Consider the following 17,333-nt stretch of genomic DNA (forward strand, 5'->3'; position numbering starts at 1 on the left):
CTCAACCTTCAGCAACCACCACCGTAATTAATCAGCACCATCAACATTGAGGCAAAATCTTCCACCAGCAAAACCATTATGACTTGTGAAGGCTCAGATGATGGTTAGCATTTTTTAGCAACAAAGTATTTTTTAAATAAAGGCATGTACATTGGTTTTTAGACATAATGCTATTGCACACCTGACAGACTATAGTATAGTGTAAACATAACGTTAATATGCACTGGGAAACTGAAGAATTCATGTAACTCGCTTTATAGAGATACTTGCTTTATTGTGCTGGTCTGGAACTGAACCCATACTATCTCTGAGTTATGCTTGTACATAGAAAAATAAACAGAATTTTATAGTTTTAGAGCTGTGAACATCCTTAGGACATCTATTTCAATGCCTAGAATGATTTAGTAACTCACTTAAGTCACAAAGCTGAGGCAGTAGTACATATTTGTATATACATACAAAAATTTTGAAAGTAACTATACCTATAATAATCAGTTAAAGAGGTATGCTTCTGTACTCTAAAATGTTTATCATGAACTTGTACAACTTTGATAAAAGTGAGAATTAAAACAAAAAGGAGTGTCACAAGTATAGAATTTACAACGTTCTTATTTGAATTAAACAATTTAAAGCCAGTAATGACTATATCCACTCTTACCTGAATGGCATAGGCAGCTGAATCTTGAGCTCGGCTATTATCAGCATATGCAAGGTAAGCTCTTGTTAGCTCCATCAATAATCCATAGGCAAAGCTTGAATCTTCTACTCCAGTCTCAGTTAGAAAAAAAAAAAAAAGAAAATTCCAGGATAACTGCTATAAATTTTCTTAGGTGTACTGCTTCTTCCACGGTGAATTTAACTTAACTGCCTAAGTGAATTTAACTTAGACAAAGGAAAAGACAGTGAGGTTCAAACTAAGTTTGGTATCAAGACTACAATATAATCTGTAGCTAAAAAGCCAAAATGTAAAGCTTTTTAGGCTATTTCTAAGGTGTACAAAAAATTATTCAACTTTTGCATATCTCTGACAATTTGCATTGTTTGTTTTTTAACCCTTATAAAGCAAAATGTAGGCCAGGCATGGTGGCTTATGGCTGTAATTCCAGCATTCTGGGAGGCCAAGGAGGGCGGATCATGAGGTCAGGAGTTCAAGACCAGACTGGCCAATATGGTGAAAGCCCATCTCTACTAAAAATACAAAAATTAGCCAGGCGTGGTGGTGCACGCCTGTAATCCCAGCTACTCGGGAGGCTGAGGCAGGACAATCGCTTGAATCCAGGAGGCAGAGGTTGCAGTAAGCCGAGATTGCGCCACTGCACTCCAGCCTGGGTGACAGAGCAAGACTCCGTCCAAAAAAAAACACAAAATGTATACATAGCATCTCCTACATTGCATTCTGTAGAGCCCAAGAGTCATTTGAGAAACTCTAAGAAATAATTTTAATATACCCATATATTATAACTCTTGAAGATATAGTCTTAGAGATTCACAATGCACATAGATACATTAAAAGTCACATTTGTTTTTTAAAAGTCACATTTAATTTTATTCTATATGGATTTCCCAAACTCATTTGACTACAAAACATTACTAGTGTAATATCCTGGAAACTAGTTTTCCATGGAAACGCTAGCAATAATGTTTAAAAAGTAATATTTAAATAATTGATTAGGCTTTAAGTATTGTCATTATTATATTAGGAAGCTTTATTTACAAGAATATAACACCCTAGATGGGGTTCAAACTTTATTGCTTTTGGCTAAAGGTTTCTACAATAGTAAAAGAAATAAACTCAGAAGTTAACTAATTGTCTGGTTCTAGGTGAAGCTTTTATTAAGAATAACCTGAATAGTTCTTTGTAAATGGAATATATAAACCTCAATAGGACAGAGAACTCTTTTGTCATTCCAAATTTCCACTACTTACCACAAATGTAAAATCTTTTCCTTGAGTTTCAGTTGTTGAGAAATCTAATCGACCTGGATCTATCGCCCCCAATTCCCCTAAACATTCCCCACAGAGCAACCGAGCTTGAGAGTTTGCATCTTGGCAACCTTTCAAAAGCACTGTCACCAACTGTGAGATAATAGGTTCTACTGTTTCACTGTCTGTTGCATACTTTATCAGTTTTTCCTAAAATAAAAGTAGAAAGAAAATTTATACGTAATTTCTACAAACTAGTATGTTTTCCTGAGCTAGGAAGCTTAAAAATATTAAGGAATATCTAACATAAATATTGACAAAATTAAATTTCTGTATCTACAATTTTTTCAGCTAGCTTTCGATGAGTTCACATAATATAGTTCACAATATGTCCTGTACAATTAGAATCATTAAATGTCCGACAGTCTTTGATCATTAATCTATTAAACAAGCAGTCACTGTGCATTATATCAATATACAAAAAATCAGTAAAACAAGTCTTAACAAGTTCACAGTCTAAGAGGAAAACAGACAAATAACTAAAATATCATATGATATATACAATAACAAATATACTTGTACAGCAAAGAAGCAATGAATAAGAAAAAAAACAGTAACTTTTAAAGGACAGTGGACAGATATTTCAGTAGATAACTGAAGGAGGAACAACTATTAGTTAAAACAAGAAGTTTGAAAAGTGTATAAAAACTAGTAAAGAAGGAAAAAAGATATAAAAAAGGGTTCTGTGAGGATGGAAAAAAAGAGGGAGGAAGAAAGAGGTAGCCTAATGATAAATATGTTAATTCAAATAGTCTTCTTTCAGCTGTCTCTTCAGGATGCTGTAATGAATAAAATGTTAAGTAAGAAGAAACAATTCTCAAGCCAGTGAAGATTTAGACATTGCACTTGTGTGATCACTTTAAAGCTACTTCATTTATATTATTTTCTTTCTAGCAAAAGTCAAGTGCATAGGAGCATCTCAAACTCCATGTTAGAACTGTAATGAGTAATACAAATTACAGTAATACATTTCAAAAGAAAAACGAAAAGACATTTAATCTTATCCAGAATCTTCAATAGCTGATTTCTTAAATAACATTACAGGTTAATTCAGCTGTAAAGACCGCCCCCCACCCCCACACATACACACCCTGGTAATCAGTTAAAAGTAAAACTCAGATAAGAAGTGTCACTTTTTATCATATACTAAATGTCCATATGTACTTGGGTCTATTTCTAGACCTCCTATTGTTTCCCACTGGTCTGGTTATTCATATACTAGTTACCTCTTTGTTATAACTGCAGTGGCTACAAAGTATATTAATGTTTGGTTGGGCTACTATATTCTCATAACCTTTTTTTTTACAGGGGGAGTTTACTAGCTATTTTTTACATGTTTTATTTTTCCATATGAGCATTATTATAAACCTCCTACAGTTAAAAAAAAAAAAAAACTTTGGCGACATTTTCATTGGGGTTGCATTAGATTAATTAACCTAAGGAGAATTGAAATCGTTATAACATCAACCTACCCAATAATAAGGGATTGATATAGCTTAGGTATCTCTCCCCTCCAAATCTCATATTGAAATGTGATCCCCAGTGTTGGAGGTGAGACCTGGTGGCAGGTGTTTGAGTCACGCGGGTGGATCCCTCATGAATGGCTTGGTGCCATCCCTGTGATAATAAGTGAGTTCTTTCTCTGTTAGTTCAGGTATGAGCTGGACTCCATTAGTTCAAGTGAGAACTGGTTATTTGAGAGTGTGGCACTCCTCCCATTGCTTTCTTGCTCCCTCTCTCACCATGTGATATGCCAACTCCCCTTCCCCTTCCGCTATGAGTAAAGGCTCAGGCTTGCTGAAACCCTCACCAGAAGCAGATGCTGGCACCATGCTTCTTATATAGGTTGCAGAACCATAAGCCAAATAAACCTCGTCTTTTTAATACATTACCCAGCCTCAGGGTAATTTACTATAATTCCTTTATAGCAAAGCAAACACTAAAACAGTGATGGTTTCCATTTAGTTAATTCTATTACCCTTTTGTGTCTTTCAGTAGCATTTAAAAATTTTCCTCTTGTTGGTTTATGCATTTCTTGTTAAGTTTATTCTCAACTATATTGTTTTCCTGTTGCTATTGTAAATGAGGTATTCCAAAAAAATTTCTACCTGGTTACTGCTTGTCATATGAAAATTATTAATTTTTATGTTAATTTTATATCCCCTACTTTACTGAATTCATCTGTGGTCGAGTTAGTTTTATCAGTAATTCTCTATAATTTCTGAAGTATATTAGCATAAGAAATGGAGATAATTTTACATCTTTTCCAATTCTTATGTCTCTGATTAGCATATCATCTGTAAATAAAGATAGTTTTACATCTTTTCCAACTCTTATGTCTGATTGCTCTTTTCCCTAAATTCCTTAGCCAATACCTCCAAGTGAATGCTAAATAGTGCAGATAATAGGAAACCTTGCTTTCAGTGGGAATGTTTCTTGTTTCCCATTAAGTATGTGTATATATGTACGTATGTATGTATATATGTATGTATATACATATGTACATATATAAGCATGCATACATATATGTACACATATATTATACATTAAGATAATATTCATCAATTTCTGTTTTCTTGAGTGTTTTCATTTGAAGTAGGTGATGAAATGTGTCAAAGTCTATTCAGCATCTATGGAAATAATAGCATGATTTTCTCTTTAGATCTATTAACATAGTGAATTATATTGGATTGCTAAGTATTAACCATCTTTGCAATACTGGGATAAAATGCAACTGGTCATGGGGTATTGTGGATTTGTTTTTGTTTTTGTTTTTGTTTTGAGACAGGGTCCCGCTCTGTTGCCCTGGCTGGAATGCAGTGCCATGATCTTGGCTCACTGCAGCCTCAAACTCCCCAGGCCAAGGTGATCCTCTCACCTCAACCTCCAAGTAGCTTGGACTTCAGGCATGTGCCACCATGCCTGGCTAATTTTTGTATTTTTTGTAGAGATGGGGTCTTGCTATGTTGCTCAGGCTGGTCTCGAACCCTTGGGCTCAAGCAATCCATCTGCCTTGGCCTCCCAAAGTGTTGGGATTACAGGCATGAGCCACTACACCCAGAATGGGGTGTTCTCTTAATGTGAAATTGATTTGTTTGATAATATTTCATTTATAATTTTTTACACTGATATTAATATGATAATCTTTAATTTTTTGTTTCATGCTATCTTTTTTCGGTCTACTGAACACCGTTATATACTGCCACTTTTTTAAAAATGGAAGTTTTCTTTCATTTCCTATACTCCAGGACAATTTAAACACCATTGAGACTATTTAGTTTGTGAAAATTTGATAAAAAATCCCCTTATCTGGGCCTGGTGCTTTCCTATGGATGAAGTTCTTTTATAATATTCTCTATCTCTCCTACAGAAACTAATCTTTTAAGCTTCCTATTTCAGCTAGAGTTCATTTTGATACACTATATATTCCAGGAAAAGTATACATGTTTACAAATTTATTTGTGTAAAAGGGTACAAAGTAGTCTCTTGTGATTTTTAAATACCTTCTATGTTTCAACAGTTTATTATTTACATATTTGACATTTACCAATTGCGCTAGTTTTTTGCTACAATTTTTACTCATTAATTAATTTTACTGCTTTCTGTTCTCTATATTTCTGCTTTTATTTTTATTATTTTCTTCCTGTACTATCTTTTCTTATATAGTTTTAATAAAATATTTGTTTCACATACTATAAAATTAACTCTTTTAAGGTGTACAAATGAATGGTCTTTAGTATATTCACAAGTTTTAGTATAATGAAGTATATCACAAGTGCAACCATCACTTCTATTTAATTTCAGAACATTTTTACCATCTCAAAAGGAATCTGTACCCATCAGCAATCACTCCCCATTTCCCCCAAACCTCCTAACTCTAGGCAACCATTAATCTACTTTCTATCTCTATGGATTTGTTTATTCAAGAATACCAAAGATTGCCAGCAAACCACCAGAAGTTCTCAAAAGGAACCAACCCCGCCACCACCTTGATCTCAAACTTCTAGCCCATGGGAACTGTGAGACAATAAATTTGTGTTTCTGTTGTTTAAAGTCATTCAGTTTGTAGTACTTTGTTATAGCAGCCCTAGCAAACTAACACAAAGATCCAACTAATACAATAATCAATTTTTATGAATGTTCTATCTGCTCTTTAGAATAAAGTATGCTTCTATTATCAAGGTGTAATGTCTGACATATATTCACAATAGCTACTTTATTGATTATGTTATTTAGATCTTCTACGTATTTATCTACTAACTTATTTTATACTGAGAATAACATGGTAGTCTCCTCTGATTGAGTTTCTATATATATCTTCTTAAGCTTCTTATTTTGGCTTTATCAAGGTGGCTGGTGTGTTATTTGGAGCATATTCATAACTATTAAATCTTCCTTATGAATTATGGCGTTAAGCATTAAAAAGTATCCATTTTGGTCATATTTAATGCTTTTCAGTTTCAGTTCTATTTTGTTTGGTGGCAGAATGAGAATTCCTGCTTTCTTATACTTTCCACTTATCTGCATAATTTTTGCTTATCCCTTTATTTTTGGCCTTTCTGAATCACTTTAGGTATGTATCTTGCATGTGGTAGAGAGTTGTTTCTTACTTTGTAAGCCAATTTGTAAATTTTTTTATTTTAAGGTTGTTCACACTTATTAACGTGACTGAGATGCTTGGCCACAATTCTGTCAGATTTTTTATTATAATACAATGGATTATAATTATAATACAGTATACTATAATTAGTGTTTTCTTTCCTCTATTCTGTTTTGTGTTTAAAAAATCATTTATTTGGGTAAGGAGGAAAGTTTATACTTTTGTTCTGGAATTATCATATATATATATATATATATATATATATATATATTTTTTTTTTTTTTTTTTTTTGAGACGGAGTCTCACTGTGTCACCCAGGCTGGAGTGCAGTGGCGCAATCTCGGCTCACTGCCACCTCTGCCTCCCGGGTTCAAGCGATTCTCCTGCTTCAGCCTCCTGAGCAGCTGGGATTACAGGTGCGCCATCACGCCTGGTTAATTTTTGTATTTTTAGTAGAGATGGCGTTTCACCATGTTGGTCAGGCTGGTCTTGAACTCCTGACCTTGTGATCTGCCTGCCTTGGCCTCCCAAAGTGCTGAGATTACAGGCGTGAGCTACCGCGCCCAGCCTATCCAATATATTAATACCTTTAATATTAATTAAAGGTGAAATATTATTTACCTTAAAGGTAAAATAAAAATTAAGGTAATTTGTTGAAATACCTACAGTCCCTCTTTTCCTTATTTGACTTTCTATAACTAGTTTGCCGGTGTAAAATGGTATATTTTGACTCCCAGTTATTGCCTATGCAACAATTACTGAGCTTATCTTACTTACTCCTTACTCTCCCTCTTCTCTCATTTAAAAAAATTGCATTATTTCTAGTTTATTAGAATATAACATTTACATATAATTATCCCACCCTTGCCCCATTGTTGTTTTAGTCTTATATATTTCGTTAAATACATAAACAGTAACCATCAGACCTTTTGCCAAAGTCTGCCCAGTCATCTCTTGACTTAATGAAGCTCATCCTCTAATACATCTCTTAGGAAGGGATCACTTGTGAAAACCATATTACTTCAATTCTTGTAGGTTTAAAACCATGTTTTCATACATGATACTCTACGGACAGCTTGACTCTTTCTTGACTCATACTTTATGACATTTTTTGACATTTTAAAAAAATGCTGCTATTTTCTAGGCCCACTCTGTACATTCCTACTGAGAAGTCTGATACCAACCTACTTTTTTTTCTCCTTGCAAGTAATTTTTTGAAAAAAAATTTTTTGAAAAAAAACTTTTTGGCCAGGAAGCTTAGAAGATTTTTTATTATTAAAGTCTAGGATATGTCTCAGAGTTAATTATCCTGGGTCAGTTTTCTCCAGGATACAGCAAGTCTTTTCAATATGTAGATTAGGTCTTTTATTTCCAGAAAGCTTTCTTGGATTATAATTTTGAATATTAATTCTGTTCTCTTGCTTTGGTTTTATTCTTCAGAGACATCAATTATCTGCATGTGAAATCTTTGCCAATCTTCCATTTCAACTACTTTTTCTTTTTACTCCTTTTTACTCCTTTATCTTTTTTACTCCTTTATCTCATTTTTCTTCTGTTTTTTATGCCTTTATTCAATGCCCCTTGCTAAATGTTTAGTCAAATATATTCTCCCCTGTAGTTCTTGTAATTTAATCTTCATTTCAATTTCTTTCCTAAGTTCAATCACCCTCATTTCATCTTGGTTTTTATTTCTCTTGTTTTTTAAATTTTTCATTAAACTTTTTTTATATCTGAAAATGATTGTTTAAAATATTCAGTTCAAGTTATACTGCAAAGTTCAATCTTCTTCCATGTTGTGGTTGGTTTTGAGGAGGAACTGTCATCAATTCACAGACTTTATTTTCATTTTCTATTTTTGTCTTACAGGAACTTTGCATACATATATTTTTTCTACACATATTGTGAAATTTCTAAACTAGAAAACCCTCTATAACAGCTATCTGCAGTAAGCATTCTGTAGTGGCTTCAGGATTTCTCTTTCATGAGTATCCATGTCAGCATAGTGAAGTGCAGTTTTCTTCATAAATAGCTTTTTTTTCTTTTTCTGGTAGCAGGGGGAGGATTTGGTTCATCTCTGATTTTGTACATTTCTTTTACTTCTGCAGGACCCTTAAAATTCTCCCTCTTACTTTCTTCTTTCTGTTTATGCCTTAGTCTCTGAAGAGTGCCTCTCCTCTCCTCTTCTGTTACTACTCCCAAGAAACTTACTTTCAGAGACTACAAACGTTGGGCATACTTTCAAGTACCTTCCCTGTAGCCAGTAGTCTGATATACCACAACCCGGACTTATTTTCAGTAATGTTGCACTTAAGAGTGTGACTCTCTTTCTGTTGGTGATTTTCTCTTTGCTCCATCAATTCTTAGTTCCTATTCTTCATTTTCTTCTTTTTTCATACAGTCTCATCAGAACGTATGTGCTCTCAACACCATACAAGGTTAAGATATGAGCTCCACAGATATCTCTGTTAGTTACAAGTAATTTGAAGTTCATAATATTCTGTCTCATAGTTCTGTTGAAGGTGTAAATTATGTGTGGTTTCAATTGCTCTCCTTGACACTCTTTATGATGTTTCAGGGGCTACACAGAAATTCAGATGTAGGCATCCACCATTATCTTAAGACAACCTGAAAGTCTCTAGCAGTTTTCTTTTCTTTTCTTTTTATTATACTTTAAGTTTTAGGGTACATGTGCACTGCGTGCAGGTTTGTTACATATGTATACATGTGCCATGTTGGTGTGCTGCACCCATTAACTCGTCATTTAACATTAGGTATGTCTGCTAATGCTATCCCTCCCCCAGCCCCTCACCCCACAACAGGCCCCAGTGTGTGATGTTCCCCTTCCTGTGTCCATGTGTTCTCATTGTTCAATTCCCACCTATGAGTGAGAACATGCGGTGTTTGGTTTTTTGTCCTTAAAATAGTTTGCTGAGAATGATGGTTTCCAGCTTCATCCATGGCCCTACAAAGGACATGAACTCATCATTTTTTATGGCTGCATAGTATTCCATGGTGTATATGTGCCACAATTTCTTAATCCAGTCTATCATTGTTGGACATTTGGGTTGGTTCCAAGTCTTTGCTATTGTGAATAGTGCCACAATAAACATACGTGTGCATGGGTCTTTATAGCAGCATGTTTTACAATCCTCTGGGTATATGCCCAGTAATGGGATGGCTGGGTCAAATGGTATTTCTAGTTCTAGATCCCTGAGGAATCACCACACTGACTTCCACAATGGTTGAACTAGTTTACAGTCCCACCAACAGTGTAAAAGTGTTCCTATTTCTCTACATCCTCTCCAGCACCTGTTGTTTCCTGACTTTTTAATGATCGCCATTCTAACTAGTGTGAGATGGTATCTCATTGTGGTTTTGATTTGCATTTCTCTGATGGCCAGTGATGATGAGCATTTTTTCATGTGTTTTTTGGCTGCATAAATGTCTTCTTTTGAGAAGCGCCCTGCTTCAGCTCATGCTCGGTGGGCTGCACCCACTGTCCTGCACCCACTGTCTGACACTCCCCAGTGAGATGAACCTGGTACCTCAGTTGGAAATGCAGAAATCACCCATCTTCTGCGTCACTCACACCGGGAGCCGTAGACTGGAGCTGTTCCTATTTGGCCATCTTGGCTCCACCTCCCAGTTTTATTTTCAATAGCCTCTTCTCTTATGTGTAAATGTTAGTAAATGTCATTTTATTAGAATTCTGCATTGCCATAAAACTTTATTTTGGCTTCTTACAAAGTTATCTTTTTGGGATTTTATCAAACGGATTCCTGACTAGTATCAATCTTCAGAAACCAATTATATGGTTTCTTAATTTGATCTCTAGTCTGACTTTTCTACGTAGAAATCATTTTCTGCCATCCACTGAGCTTAGAAGTCTTCTATTCCTTCAAAAATATATATTCCTCCTTAAAAATAAGTAGAAGGTGTCACCTCTTCAATGTCAATGACCGTCTGGGACTACCCATCAGTACAGGGCTTTTGCAGGGTCATTCCATAAAAATAGTTAAGTATCTAATGCTATATCAGCCATCATCTTATTAACTTTCCTATCACCACCTCTTGGAATTTGCTTTGTTGCTACATTACACCCAATCATTTGTTTAGCCACTCCTACCACAACTTTAGGTGTATTTTTAAATAAAAACCTCCTTTCAATCCACTCTTAAGGTATCTTTTCCTCTCCCTGTGGCTACAATTTTAAATTCTAAAACAGAATCTTTTGCATCTGTTGTCTCATGGACTCTAAGAGTACTGACTACAAAGACTCTGGCCTCTAATCCTCTTATCTTATGCCAGTTTCATGCTCTGGTGGTATTCCTGTAGGTTCAACCAACTTGTAGAGCTGCACTGTCCAATACAATAGCTACTATCCACATGTGGCTATTTAAATTTAAATTAGGCCAGGTAGAGTGGCTCACACCTGTAATACCAGTACTTTGGGAGGCCCAGGCAAGAGGATTGCATGAGGCCAGGAGTTCAAGACCAGCCTGGGCAACATAGCAAGACCCCATCTCTTAAAAAAAAAAATTAGGTGAGCATGGTGGCACACACCTGTAATCTTAGCTACTCAGGAGGCTGAAGTGGGAGAATTGCTTGAGCCCAGGAGTTTGAGGCTGCAGGGAGCTATCATCATACCCCTGTACTGGAGAGACCCTGCCTCTAAAAGTAAATAAGTAAATAAATTTAAATTAGCAAAATTAAATAGAATTAAAAATTCTGTTCCTCAGAACATAATGTTTGAGCATATATTTCAAGTGCTCAAGAGAGCCACATGTGGCTAGTGGCTACTGCTGAAGAGTACAGATATAGAATATTTTCATCCTCACAGAAAGGTCCTTTGGACAGTACTATTCGAAGTCTTAATTCAATTGTACTCAACTTTAATGCTATCTTCTTGCCACAGTTGGGAAAAAACCCATTTTCTTCTCTCTTTATTCCCAGGTGTTTTGGGCCAGTGCCTGCTGGAGTATGGTTAGGAAGACATGTGTTTCTGGATCTTTATTCTTTTCTTACCTCCCCATGGATCTTCCAATCTTCCTTGCCTTTAGTTTTTTCTTACCAGCCTGCCATAAATTTATCCAGTTATAGATGCTAAACTACATTAAATACTTACTTTAAAAAAATCCCATAATAATATACGGCTATTATATCTTAATCAGAGTACTCAAGACTCCTGCAAGTACACTTCCCTTCTTATTCTGTCTAGGTAATCTATTAGCATCGGGGCTTTACATTGAAGGAATCCTGTAAGGAAGTTGCCAGATATGATTTATCTTTTGCGATCCAGGAGGCAAAGTGGGGCAGCTGCAGCTTTCCTTAAGACTGTAAGAAATCTTCTTGAATTCTCAGATTTAGTTATTTATATCTAGGAAGTGATGATCGAGGTGAAGTTTCCTTATGTTAGATGATGACTGTGCCATCTCCTTGGAAATAACCTAAACCAGAAAACCTCTATGCAAAGAGGAGAAAACCTTTGTGATTCATAAATCTCTGTATTAAATTAAAAGGCTAAAAGTCCTTTGAGTTACCTGAAAACCAGGTAAAGGTATGGGGCTAGGGGCAAGCACAGGGTAGTTTCATTGTAGTTTAGAGCAGGAATAGAGGCTGTAACGTTGATAATGCACATCTATAGTCAGTAAGGCATAACACTTAACCTAGAGGAGATTCAAGGCTCCTCCCCTCTGTTGGGATCATCTCCACACTGGCTGCTACCCACATTGGTTATACAAACTCACTGCCCCAGAAACATGTGCTCATTACCATCACGTATATCTTTTGTCCTAAGTAAATGCTTGCTTCTATTAATGGAAGGAAATATAACCCTTCCATTATAGAATGGTAATCCCAAAATTCATGAGGGTCTTAGGCTCTCATATCTTACCATATGGGTTCCAGATATGCAAAAATGAGTAATTCAGTTAAATTTTTTCCAATTTATTCATATACAGTGATCTGGTATTTTAAATACCAGTTCTCACTATCATCAAGTTTAGGGATAATCTACATTATGTTGCCAAAGAAAAGAATAAAGTTCACTTGCCCCTTGAAAAAGTAAACTTAAAGATTTAGCTTCATTAAAACTAACGTTAATTCAGTCAAAATGTACAATGGTAAAATTGCTGACATTTCATATGACATATATCCATAGGAAATATGTGAGAAGACTTACGTAAACTGCTGCTGTATTATACAATTATATACATCTTTACTTACGAAGATGCAGTAACCTAAAATATAACCATCAAATCATGATCCTTCAAAAACAACAAAAACTGCAAATCCCTGAGATTCAAGCTCAAAGGGCATCTCATGGATTCCTAATTCTCAGTCAGATCTGACAATTCAGGTAAAATAAAAATTTCTTCTTTCACTAAATCTCAAACAAAAATGTCATTTTGTCATCTTTTCTTTAAGCCTCCGATCTTTCTTTGCTATACATTTTTAATTATATCATCTTAGCATACCTGATTTTTATACAAGGTTTCCTTCAAGCTTGTAAGAGCATGAATACGAACATCGACATTTTCATGTTGAATGGCCTTCATAGAGAGCTGAAGAGTTGTCTGAAGATCAGTGCTCTCAGAGGTCTCCTATATACAAAGCACACAGAGACAGACCTTATTAATCAACTATTTTAACAACCATTTCCAAAGGCCTGAATTCTCTATATAGTTACCATTAAACTATACCAAACCAATTTTTTAAAGTAATGAAATTTCCATTCCTTCCTTTGTACAGCATAAATCATTTTTAGTAATTCAGAGGGAAAGGGATTTCATTGTAAAACTTTTAGACCTGGAGAAAAATTTTATCCCAACTAAGTAAGAATTTACTTCTCTAAAATAAGTACTTCTTGACAGGAAGTACAAGTTTCCCTTAATTTACAAAGGGCTACGTAATAGCTTTGAACCAGGTCTATGGATTATATAGGTAATTCAATTCCTTTCACTACCCAAGGTGACACCCAAGGTCAGGTATCCCACTTTCTACCCAGAGGTTCTATGAAATCACCACTAACATCTTCATAATTTTAGAGAGCTCACTAAGATTTAAGATGCTGGAATTAAAAATTATTCCCCTTCTAAATCTCAGGAATCATTCACATCTGACATTTCTATATCATGGTTTGTAGCACAACAAAACTAGAATCATCCCACAGCTTTCCCTTCTTCTCTTAGGGTGTGCCGCTGTGGTAGCTCTTCTTTTTGGGACAATAAGTAAGGATACTTTGGTCTGGGTAGTAAAGGCATAAGAATTGTATTTTTTGCTCTCTGTTCTATCTAATGCTGTTACATATTTAATCTAAAACTTCCCTCCAAAAGTCATGGATTCATGGTAGCATTATCTACTCACCAGGAATTAGCCATCAGAATAGGACTATATTATCCCTAGATATGATCCTAAAGGATCTTTATTAGATGTATTGGAACTTGGGAACAACTCTGTATTAATGATCTCCTAAACCACAAATTAAAAATTAAATACCTTTCTGTATTCCTGGAGAACGGCTTTTATCTTTTTTAATTCTGGATGATCAGGTAAAAAATATATTTCATGAAGAAAATCTTGCACAGCATCCCTAATAGTTAGTTGGAATAAAAAGAATTATTTGCCAAGAATATGAATACTAAAAAAATGTAAAGTAAAAGTTGAAACTAAGGCCAATTTAATTCATAATTAAAAGTGCTAGTTGATTACTGAGCTGCAAAGTATTTTCTAACTATGTCTAAGATGCTCAGCTAAATTATTAGTGGAAAATGACCAAAGCTATGAAAATCACTCTATAATAGTGCTACAATAAACCATGCTTCTCAGCATACAAACCCATATACACAGTCCCTTCCTCTTCAGGCTGGGCTGTGTGTGACTTGCTTTAGCAAATAGACTGTGGCAGAAGATAATGCTGTGCCAATGTGGGACCTGTTAAAAATGCCTGCAAGTTTCTATTTGTGTGTTCTGGAGAGCCCTGAGTCACTATGTAAGAAGTGTGGCCACCAACATGGACAGACCGTGGTAGAGAGAGAGAGACTGTGAGACTACACAGAATGAGGGAGAGGCCCAGTCCAGTCTACCTGCCAGCTGAATGTGGCCACATCAGTGACCACTTGTAAGACCAGTAGAACTGACCAGATGAGCACAGTCCAGACTGCAAAATTATGAGCAAATAAAAATGCTCATAGTTTTAAGATACTAGGTTTTGGAGTGATTTGGAATGTAGTAATAGATAGCCAAAGACTACCTCAATACACAAATGATCATGAAGAATTATAGAAAAAAATATATAAATAATCCTTATCAGGGCTATAATTTTTAATTTCCTTCTAATATAATAAATGCTCTAATCTTTCTGGGTCCAAATATAAGCATTTCTAAATCCTAGTCTTCATTAACTCATGCAATAAATATATATTAAATAACTACTATGTGCTACTACATGCTAAGCACTCTGCTAGTCACTGGGGATGGAACAATAAACAAAGCCAAAGTAGTGCCTTCATTCAGCAAGCTTAAGGTCGTCTATCCTGCAGCATGATCATAACTCACTGCAGCCTCAAACTCCTGGGTTCAAGCAATCTTCCTGCCTCAGCAGGCAGGATTTTTTGTAGAGATGTATTTTTTGTAGAGATGGGGTTCTCACTATGTTGCCCAGGCTACTGGCCTCAAGCAATCCTCCTGCCTTGTCCTCCCAAAGTATTGGTATTGGTATTGGTATTGGATTTTTGTACAGATGTATTTTTTGTAGAGATGGGGTTCTCACTATGTTGCCCAGGCTACTGGCCTCAAGCAATCCTCCTGCCTTGTCCTCCCAAAGTATTGGTATTGTTGGCATGAGCCACCATGCCTGGTCAGGATTTTTCTTATGATTATGAGAAAGGTAGACAAATGACACTTCTGTAATAAACAGCAAAGATATGACTATGTACAAAAAAATTTAAAAGGTACTTGAAAAGTAGTCCCAAAATCTAAATTAGTGATTTTGTTGTTTTGTCATGCATAAAATATCAAAATATCAAAAATAAAAGTATTTTAACTAAATAAAAACACATTAACTTTTCCTTCTTTTATGATTTCTCCCTCATTAGACAGTTACTGCAACTGACTAAAGGGACCAGCAATAGCATATGGGTGAGTAGGTAAATAAGTAGTACTTCAATCCCAACATTTCACAAGCAAAGGAATGATTATATACAACATTAAGTAAAATCACAGAAAAAAATGTAAATATATAGAAAGACATCCCAGTTTAAAAAGCAGCCTGAATCAAAAATACAAATGGAAAGAATAATGTATGTTCTGTCAATAGTAGTCCACACTGGCTATAGCCTAATGCCTGTTTTGAAAAATTATGGGGGAAGATAGTAAGAAATAGTCTGTGGCCACATTTTTAGAAAGCCTTCAATATCAAGCTAAGCAATTTGGAATTTATCAATTAGGAAATGGAGAATCTCAGAATGCCTTTGTACGCTGGAATGACACCAATAAAGAGATATTTTTAAAACACAGTTCTAGTAACAATATCAAGAAAAGTGATAAAAGCTTAAAGGAAGAGAGGCTGGTTCAAAGCTTAACGCAATGGAGTAATACGGGTTTCAACTAAGGTAACCTGCAGAAAGTAGGTATCTCTCCTAACCTTTCTCATGCTATTCAACTATCTGCCTTTTGACTGTGAAAAGAAAGGTAAATTAGGTTTCACACTTACAGAATTAATGAAAAATAATTTTTTACTGGTGACCTATTAATTAGTGAGCTTTGGAAATAATTATAATAGAAGCAATGCCACAACTGAAATAGCATCATTTCAATATGTAATTACATGTCAATTACTTTTGTTTATTGATGAACCCTGAAATTAAAAAAAGTGACAGTTCCACATTACCATCAGTAATTTTGAGACATAAAAATACAGTTTAAAAAGTTATTTTACTGTTAATTTCAGTTACAATACCTGTTTTCAATTATGAGGTAGTGAAAGATAGCTGCAGTTTCTTTAGGCTGGATGTGTATAAGAGGTAACAAAGCTACTATTACATGACTGAGAAGGGAGCCCAGACAAGCATGATCCAGGCAGCGAACAAAGCAGTCCCAAGCTCTGTGTGAAAAAACAAATAGAAATGAAGTCCAATTAGTTTTATTATTTGTAAAACTCTATCAATCAGTAATTAGTTGAAGACACACGATATATACAAACAATAGATTAAAAGGCAGCTTTAAACATGGAATAAAGATCAGTGCTATATATTCAAATAAAGTGATGTCCAAATTATATGAAGTCAAAAAAGCAAGGTGAAAAACAGTGTTTGGGGCAGAATTAATACAAAAAAAAATGTGTGTGTGTGTGCATTTGCTTATTCTTTTACACAGGGTGGATATACAAAAATTAATAAAAATAGATATCTGTAGAGGTCAAAATTGGAATCTAGATTTCTGACTATAATTTGTTACACAGATTTGAATTTGGGACTATGCAAATGTTTTATATAACTTTTAAATTAAATAAAATAGAGGGAAAAAGCAACCCTTAAAAATTTTAAAGAAACTGAAACAAGTAAACCTAACTAAATGTTAAGTTGGTAGCACGTGCACACAGAAAATAAGTACTTCACGTGATTTTAAAACCTATTCTTTATAAAAATTTTCTAGTAGCTACATTCACTTAAGACTTAGAAGCAATGACAGTAGGCCCAAAGAGTGCCTATGCTTAGAATTAATCTGGGCTCAAAGGAACCAGAGCCAGGGT

General features: G+C 35.0%; 1 protein-coding gene across 2 annotated transcripts in view; it reads right to left on the bottom strand.

Moving 5' to 3' along the window:
- ATR (ATR serine/threonine kinase) overlaps positions 1 to 17,333 on the bottom strand; it is a 133,658-nt gene that overhangs the window by 75,906 nt on the left and 40,419 nt on the right. For both annotated transcript variants that reach the window (XM_024245003.3, XM_054552796.2), the window contains 5 exons: positions 16,542 to 16,685; positions 14,081 to 14,174; positions 13,060 to 13,185; positions 1,927 to 2,133; positions 659 to 772 (listed from right to left, as the gene is read on the bottom strand). In XM_024245003.3, coding sequence (XP_024100771.1) covers positions 659 to 772; positions 1,927 to 2,133; positions 13,060 to 13,185; positions 14,081 to 14,174; positions 16,542 to 16,685 — 685 coding nt within the window. The remainder of the gene's footprint in view (positions 1 to 658; positions 773 to 1,926; positions 2,134 to 13,059; positions 13,186 to 14,080; positions 14,175 to 16,541; positions 16,686 to 17,333) is intronic.

The sequence above is a fragment of the Pongo abelii genome, chromosome 2 (genome assembly GCF_028885655.2).
Source record: "Pongo abelii isolate AG06213 chromosome 2, NHGRI_mPonAbe1-v2.0_pri, whole genome shotgun sequence".
Lineage (NCBI taxonomy): Eukaryota > Metazoa > Chordata > Mammalia > Primates > Hominidae > Pongo > Pongo abelii.